This window comes from Schistocerca gregaria, chromosome 6 (genome assembly GCF_023897955.1).
Source record: "Schistocerca gregaria isolate iqSchGreg1 chromosome 6, iqSchGreg1.2, whole genome shotgun sequence".
In the NCBI taxonomy this organism is placed as follows: Eukaryota; Metazoa; Arthropoda; class Insecta; order Orthoptera; family Acrididae; genus Schistocerca; species Schistocerca gregaria.
In genome coordinates this window covers 55,449,853-55,459,272 of record NC_064925.1, presented here as the reverse complement: position 1 = coordinate 55,459,272, position 9,420 = coordinate 55,449,853, and the positions used below count along the sequence as shown (strand labels likewise).

At 35.1% G+C, this 9,420-nt stretch overlaps 1 protein-coding gene across 2 annotated transcripts in view; it reads right to left on the bottom strand.

Annotated features, from left to right (window-relative positions):
* Positions 1 to 227: 227 nt before the first annotated feature.
* LOC126278253 (protein mothers against dpp-like) overlaps positions 228 to 9,420 on the bottom strand; it is a 128,654-nt gene continuing 119,461 nt past the window's right edge. For both annotated transcript variants that reach the window (XM_049978248.1, XM_049978249.1), the window contains one exon: positions 228 to 4,485. In XM_049978248.1, coding sequence (XP_049834205.1) covers positions 4,326 to 4,485 — 160 coding nt within the window. In that variant the 3' untranslated portion in view covers positions 228 to 4,325. The remainder of the gene's footprint in view (positions 4,486 to 9,420) is intronic.

Below are 9,420 nucleotides of genomic sequence, written 5' to 3'. Positions count from 1 at the left end.
CATATCGGAATAAAATTGTGAACTCTCTTCCTTGATGAACTGAAGCCATCATCAAAGCTATAGGCGGTGTTAAATGGTATCAATGTGATGTCTTGTTGGGCTGACTAACTTTATGTTCAGTGTGGTTATTACACTCTGTCGACAACACTACAGAAATGCTGTATCTACACTGTTATTACTGCATTTGTCTATAAGTATGGTAGGAAACCAAGAATGAAATGCTGAAGAAATGTATATAATCATTCACACTTTATTTATATTAATCTAAATGAGATAACACACACCAGAAGTGGAATGTTGCCTGTGAATTTTAAATAAATTTGTTTCCTTATTTCAAAACTGAGTGACAGCTAAAACATGAAATCCATTCCATATGTTATCCATTCAATTACCACATTTTTCATCACATAAAATCTCATAAATGTTATTATCTAAGACCATTCAGACAGTATAAATTATTTCAACAAAAGGCACCAACTAAACAATATCCAATTATTTGCTTCTCTTGGTATACATGTAAGCATAACATTTTATTATGCTAAGAGTTTTACGTATAAGCATACATCCAGAAAAGTGTAGTAAAGCACTTGAAAAGCATCCCAAAATATGTGTCACATTCTTTTTCACTGTATAAAAAAATTGCAGTTTGAACACTGAAATTATTATGCAATTTCATTTCAGGCACTTGCATTTGTACAAAAATCAGGATTATATCTTTGTGAGTTTATTACAAGAATATTAAGTCTGCTTATAAATTTACAGTGTGGTTTCTAAACACTTGGAGCCAAGAGCATTATTTGGTGATGTTGGTTTCTTGTGCAAAGAAATATAAACACTATTTTGACAGGGAGAAGATAGTAAAGGTAACTTTTAAAATTAATTTCTTCAGCAGTAACCCTGTTTAAAAAAAGGGGGGAGACAAAAAGGAGGGTGGTGAGGATAATCCAAATATTTGACTGCATCAGTAATCAATTTATGATTAAGGCCAAAGAAAATTTTTACAAGTAGATGTTACTAATAAACTTATTTGCCCTTTGTCTAGCAGTTCCCATTTGTGTACATGATGAGTACAAATCACAAAATCCCTCATGCCAATGAGGACAAGGCACTTCTTGTACATAGCTCATAAGTTTTCTGAGCCCCCAAAGCAAGCACAAATCAACAAGCTCGCACTATTCCAAAGTCATTGATACTTGTGTGTTGACATTATAGCAATTTTTTCATACCAAGAGCTAGTACATTCCACAAATATGGGAACACTTTTTTTTTTTAATGTTAATGCTTGGATAATAATGGAAATTGCCAATATGAGTACGACACTCCTAATATCAGATCCAGTTACATGAAAACCATTGTTTCACGTATGTTTACAGTATTAGCACACAATAAAATGATTAGCATTTGACTTCCTAGTGTTCCAAAACAGCACTTTTATCTTATGAAAGAGAGATTTGTATCCTAGCTGTATTACATATATAGAAACATTTTATTCGACAGCCTTTGCTAACTGCAAGCTGAAATGCACGAAATTTGACTGCTAGCATACGTAGGCAAAATGTGGAGTATCATTTTAACAGTGGACAAAACATGCAAACTTACATCTATTATTCTTTATGGTGAATTAAACAAGTTTCCCAATGCTGCATTGGTCTTATTGGAGGACATTTATCAAATAATAAGCATAATGGATCACACTTAATGCATTACAATCAGGTACCAAGTACACATTAGCAAATCCCAAAATGATTATGTGTGAGACAGATCTGAGAAAGGAATGTGTACTCTAAAATGAACAATCTTGATTCAAGATTTAGAACACACACTGTAAATATCGCAAAATATATAACACTATATCTGTCATAGAGCTATTTTTACACAAACTACCCATAATATATTCCTGAAAGCAGCACAGAAGTTTTAATTATTGGACAGTCCTGATCACAGATACATTACTTTTAATGTGCAGGCATCATCACAAAAAATTATATCCAAATACAGCTGTTAAAATAATAATTTCACAGTTAATCAAACACTGACTCATATCAGTTCATAACTCACACGCATAACATTCTCTCAATGAAGATCTGTATTTGTTTTGGTCAAGTGACAGCCACAACATTGTTAAATAGGAATTCCTGAGCAGTTCAATTCAGTAACACTGTTTAACAGTAAACAGTTATTGTTTAATTCTGCTGTGCCAATAACATAAAACCAGAACTTTGTAATCTATTTGTAATGCCAGAACAGAAACAAGCAGTAATATTGAATAATATTTTTAAACATATTGTGGTAATAATTTTCAAAAAGAACACAAAGAAATTAACTTCAATGGACAGCTTGTATGACCTGTGATAGAATTAAACTCTGTCATCTTCATAAAAGTACATCAAACAACCGTCTCTCAAGTCAGTCACCATAGTTTTACAAACTTTCTTGATTTAAATGTGTATACAGCAGGCACAGTGTCAGTACTATTTTACACTTCTGTGTTATCTTCAATGCAGAAAACAATGTCAATATTATTGTAATTGTAAGGCAGGCGTGTTCTATCTGTACACAAAATGCTGAACTTTGTATTATCTTCTGAACATACGTATTTAATGACACTGCAGTAATGTAGTATATAGCTACAACTGAATGAAGCAACAATAAAGAGTGATTCAAAAATATAAACAATAAATATTTCATATATATTTCATATCAAACAGGTACCAAACAATTAGTAGACACAAAATTATCTAATACTGTCAGCTGTTGAAGATTGTAAATGATATCATTGGAGAAAGGCTATACACTTCAGTTACTGTTAATAAGTATTCATTTTGTTTTCCTTCGAGATTGCTCTCGTCATCATATTAGATGACATCCAATTTCATTCACTGCATAAAACAAAATACACATAAAATTTTTGGCAGTATAACTGCAATCTCAACAATACAATTTCAAGGCACAACAAAACAATTTGCTGATTGTCCATTCACTTTTTGTATAGTAATAGATAATTTTGGTCATGTACCTGTACCATTCACTTCAAAGTTCAAAATATATTCACTACTGAACTATTGTAAACATAATCATCCATTAAAAAATTAACAAAAATAATCATACAATATTTGAATGAATATTATTTACAAAATGACAAAATTTTAAAAATCTACTTACGGGTATGTAAGTTACCAAAGCATCAGCACAAATTATCTCATTGCCACACTGTCCACAAGCATAAAACAAGCAACAGAAATATATCTTGTGACCTTAGGAACAATTTCAAGAACAAACAATATCATAAACTGGCATATTGTAAGTCTGAACAACATAAATCAAATGTTTTATCATGTGAATCATATGAAAGTTATGTACAAATATGAAAATTCTTACTTTCACACATTCTAAAATGCGAATAAATGTGCAAGGTATACAGTTTCAATACACAATGAATTTCGATAACTATGTAGTAATAATGATGATGACTATGATGATCACAGTGATGATAATGATTTCACTCACTAAACATGAGAAACACATCACAGTGTCAAAGAGTTCAATGTAATATGTCATTTTGCATCACTTCTGCAGAGATCAATAAACTGAGTTTACTAAAATTATAAACTAAAAATATTTATATTTTAACAGAGAAAAACATACATTGCGCATGCTGGGTGATAAAGGACAGACTCATTTGCACCAAACAGACACAAACAATCTTCACTAAAAACAAAACACATAAATCTACAACTGATTCACACCCTACCTATTTGTCACTTTGTTATCACAAATACCATTAAATATCTGTCAGTCCTCCCATACTAAGTCAGTTTGTACATGTATCAGTTATGGACAGACATGCCAAATCTCTTAAACAGATGTCAACTATGTTTTAACGGTGGATGGAACATTAAAATTTATTTTACAGCTATGGGCCACATTCAATCTAATGGTCATCTTGTAAACCATTAGCATCAATTGTCATGAGGAAGTTCTGCTCTAGCAGCAACTATCTAAGACACAACTGCATTCTGACAAACTTAAATAAAAATTTTCAGTCATTTGAAAACAATAAAGGAACAGTAAAAGCTGACGATAAACATTATGCTGTTTCTGAAATATATGCTAAAATGTGTATGTACTACTCAATGTTGTTAAACATCAGAGAAGTTCTACCATATTCACAGCTAAAACTTTTGCGCAGACACGTCTAACATTACACACTTTCTTCAACACAATGACTATAATGACATGTTGAAGACTGTACACATCAACACTTCTTATGTCCGTATTCTACAAACCCAAAGTCTTAAAAACTAAAATACAACTTGTCATGTTCCTCAAGAAACTGATGAAATGGCATTCAGTGGTGAACCCATTTGTGTAAGCACTTTATCTAACCAATGCAGAGGGCCATTCAGATGAATTTCAACCCAACATGGTGTGCTTGTGACATCTTGACGGTGATACTCTGCACCCCATCCTTTTACAAATGACATCCTAGAATGTAAATGCAATATTTGATTTAGTAAAAAACAAAAACTCTTTCAATTCACAATAGTGGAAACAATACATAAGAAAGATTAACCTCATTAAACAAAGACTATAAAAGTTATAAAAATACATATCACTAAGACACTGGTATCACCCCTTGTCTCTGATAACTGAAATCAATCTCAGAACAACCTGATTTCATATTCTACATGCGCAGTGAACTAGTGTGCTTTCATCAGCACTGCCTTGCATAAAACAATAATGCCACTACAAATCTTCAGCACACCAAATTCCAGCACTGCCAAGCTAGACAGGTAAAAGCAGAGTCAAAAGGAGCAAAAACCTAGATTTCAGAACTGTTAGTACCTATTTGGGGAGGAAGGAGAGATGGGTTTCCCTTTACTGCTTGCTCAATGTACAGATTGAATAACATCGGGGAGAAGCTGCAACCCTGTCTTACTCCCTTCCCAACCACTGCTTCCCTTTCATGTCCCTCGACTATTATAACTGCCATCTGGTTTCTGTACAAATTGTTAATGGCCTTTCGCTCACTGTATTTTACCCTGCCACCTTTAGAATTTGAAAGAGAGTATTCCAGTCAACATTGTCAAAAGCTTTCTCTAAGTCTACAAATGCTAGAAACGTAGGTTTGCCTTTCCTTAATCTTTCTTCTAAGATAAGTCGTAAGGTCAGTATTGCCTCACGTGTTCCAGTATTTCTACGGAATCCAAACTGATCATCCCCCGAGGTCGGCTTCTACTAGTTTTTCCATTTGTCTGTAAAGAATTCGTGTTAGTATTTTGCAGCTGTGGCTTATTAAACTGATTGTTCGGTAATTTTCACATCTGTCAACACCTACTGTCCTTGGGATTGGAATTATTATATTCTTCTTGAAGTCTGAGGGTATTTCGCCTGTCTCATACATCTTGCTCACCAGATGGTACAGCTTTGTCAGGACTGGCTCTAACAAGGCCGTCAGTAGTTCCAATGGAATGTTGTCTACTCCGGGGGCCTTGTTTTGACTCAGGTCATTCAGTGCTCTGTCAAACTCTTCACGCAGTATCTCCCATTTCATCTTCAACTACATCCTCTTCCATTTCCATAATATTGTCCCCAAGAGCATCGCCCTTGTATAGACCCTCTATATACTCCTTCCACCTTTCTGCCTTCCCTTCCTTGCCTAGAACTGGGCTTCCATCTGAGCTCTTGATATTCATTCATGTGGTTCTCTTTTCTCCAAAGGTCTCTTTAATTTTCCTATAGGCAGTATCTAGCTTACCCCTAGTGAGATAAGCCTCTACATCCTTACATTTCTCCTCTAGCCATCCCTGCTTAGCCATTTTGCACTTCCTGTCGAACTCATTTATGAGACGTTTGTATTCCTTCTTGCCTGCTTCATTTACTGCATTTTTATATTTTCTCCTTTCATCAATTTAATTCAATATTTCTTCTGTTACCCAAGGATTTCTACTAGCCCTCGTCTTTTTACCTACTTGATCCTCTGGTGCCTTCACTACTTCATCCCTCAAAGCTACCCATTCTTCTTCTACTGTATTTCTTTCCCCCATTCCTGTCAATTGTTCCCTTATGCTATCCCTGAAACTCTGTACAACCTCTGGTTCTTTCAGTTTATCCAGGTCCCATCTCCTTAAATTCCCACCTTTTTGCAGTTTCTTCAGTTTGAATCTACAGTCCATAACCAATAGATTGTGGTCAGAGTCCACATCTGCCCCTGGAAATGTCTTACAATTTAAAACCTGGTTCCTAAATCTCTGTCTTACCATTATATAATCTATCTGACACCTTTTAGTATCTCCAGGGTTCTCCCATGTATACAACCTCCTTTCATGATTCTGAAACCAAGTGTTAGCTATGATTAAGTTGTGCTCTGTGCAAAATTCTACCAGGCGGCTTCCTCTTTCATTTCTTAGCCGCAATCCATATTCACCTACTACATTTCCTTCTCTCCCTTTTCCTACACTCGAATTCCAGTCACCCATGACTATTAAATTTTCGTCTCCCTTCACTATCTGAATAATTTCTTTTATTTCATCATACATTTCTTCAATTTCTTCATCATCTGCAGAGCTAGTTGGCATATAAACTTGTATTAATGGAGTAGGTGTGGGCTTCGTATCTATCTTGGCCACAATAATGTGTTCACTATGCTGTTTGTAGTAGCTTACCCACATTCCTATTTTCCTATTCATTATTAAACTTGCTCCTGCACTACCCCTATTTGATTTTGTATTTATAACCCTGTATTCACCTGACCAAATGTCTTCTTCCTCCTGCCACTGAACTTCACTAATTCTCACTATGACTTTAACCTATCCATTTCCCTTTTTAAATTTTCTAACCTACCTGCCCGATTAAGGGATCTGACATTCCACGCTCCGATCCGTAGAGCGCCAGTTTTCTTACTCCTGATAACAATGTCCTCCTGAGTAGTCCCCACCCGGAGATCCGAATGGGGGACTATTTTACCCAAGAGGACGCCATCATCATAAAATCATACAGTAAAGCTGCATGCCCTCAGGAAAAAGTATGGCAGTAGTTTCCCCTTGCTTTCAGCCGTTCGCAGAACTAGAACAGCAAGGCTATTTTGGTTAATGTTACAAGGCCAGATCAGTCAATCATCCAGACTGTTGCCCTTGCAACTACTGAAAAGGTTGCTGCCCCTCTTCAGGAACCACATGTTTGTCTGGCCTCTCAACAGATACCCCTCCGTTGTGGTTGTACCTACGGTACGACTATCTGTATCGCTGAGACACGCAAGCCTCCCCACCAACGACAAGGTCCATGGTTCATGGGGGGAGGTTCTCCATCATCTCTTTTACAAATTTCTTTCAACTTGCTTCATTGACACTTAAAACACCTATTAACATCATAAAACTGAGTTTGTTTTTGATTTACATGGAACTGGTTTGCCAATAACAATGTAAATGGTACTCTGTTGTCAAGCAGCACTTGATAAATAATAGTAGTGACTTTTACTGTCACACAGTGGGCCATTTATTGCTGTTTGCTTGAACAAAATACTGCACATCTTTTCTTCCTTTTTTTATGCATTTCTAATCCGCAAATAGGACAACCCACACACAAATAATCGGGAAAGCACCGTATAATAGGGTGTGATAAAAGAATCATTGTACGCTTGCCCTGCATAGTTTGCTAAAACACTGCTAAAATCAGTTTGCATGGAGCATGGTTAAAACACAATGGCGAAAATCTTCCTAATGTGGAATACCGTGTTGATCTCAGTGTCGAATACAGTTAGTATGGTAGACTGTATGGCCTGCAGAGATATTTTTTATTTTTATTTAATTGAATTTTTGTGTTCTTCGCAAATTGCAACACCTTCTAATCTTTTCACACTAATTAAGGCCATATAAGCATGGTCTTTTCCGAATGTACTTCTGACCAAAAAGCGATTCTGGTAGCTGGAGTGCAGAGTTTTTGTTAATCATGCCTTTTGTGTTCTTGTGGAGATATTTCCATAGCTGCTTTCATCCCCTAACAAATATTTCTTTACATCTACCCGAGAAGTGAAATACCATTCTTCATAAATTTAGCCTTAAATTTTTTTTAATTTAACAGAATATTTTCTTAAAAATTTGTATTCCCTATTGCACTTCCTCAAGGACTGAATTTCCAAAAACACTGAAACATTTTTTTTTCCTAACCAAGAAGTCAACTACCAATTGTCATAGACATGGCCTTAAAAATACCTTTAGTCGTTCTTCAGTAATTATTCTTCAAAAAAAAAAAAAAAAAAAAAAAAACAACTTTCAACTCCCTTTGTGGTTGAACTCCCAAAAGTGCTGAAATTTTTATTTTCTTACTGAGAAACCGAATACCAGTTTCCGCAGTTTGAGCTTCAAAATTCCCTTAACAACGAGATGCTTTCAAAAAGCCTTACAGCCTCTATTTCACCCCCTTAGGAGTGGAATTTCAGACAAATCTTTCTTAAATGATGCCTACAGTATAAGATCCACACCCTCTCCAAACTTCAAGTTTCCATCCTTAGTGGTTTGGGCTAGGTGGTGATGAGTCATTGAACCAGTCAGACTCCAGCACCTCAATTTCCAAAAACAGTGAAAAACAAAACACACATTTCTTCATCTTTGAAAGCCAAACACCAGTTTTCAAAATGCTTTCACAATGAAATATTTTCATAAAACCTTTCACCCCGTATCTTACCTCATTAGGGGTTGAGTTTCCAAACACAGTGACGTGTATGTTTTAATTCCAACAGAGAAGCCAAATGCAAATTTTCATATATTTAGCTTCAAAAATGCTTACACAATGAAATATTTCCATAAAAACTATCATGCCCCATTTCACCCCCAAAGACATTGCACTTCCAAAAACAGTGAAACACAGTTGTTTTTTTTTTTCTAACTGAGAAGCCAAATTTTAAATTTCTATAGATTTAGCTTTGAAATTCTGTAATAATGAAATATTTTTATAAAAAATCACATCCCCTATTTTATGCCCTTAGGAGTTCAGTTTCCTCAAATGCTGAAACACACATTTTTATGTTTGTAACGGAGCTGCAGCTTTAAAAAATACTTTAGTTCTTTAACAATTTCACCCCCATAGAGTTATTTCTTTGTTTCTGATTAAGAAATCAAATACCAATTTTCATAGGTCTAGCTTCAAAATTGCCTTAATAGTGAGACTTTAAAAAAATCCGTTGTCCCCTATTTCTTAGGGTCCGAATTTCGAAAAATCACTTCTTAAACGATGTCTACAGAAAAAGATTCACACCTTCTCCAAATTTCAAGTTTCTATCCTTAGCAATTTGAGCTGGGTGATGATGAGCCAGTCAGACAGTCAGTCAAGACATTGCCTTAGATTATGAAGATCTTTACGCGGTAATGACTGTCTTTATATTTTTGCATATAGAAACTAACATAATTTAATTTCACCATTTTA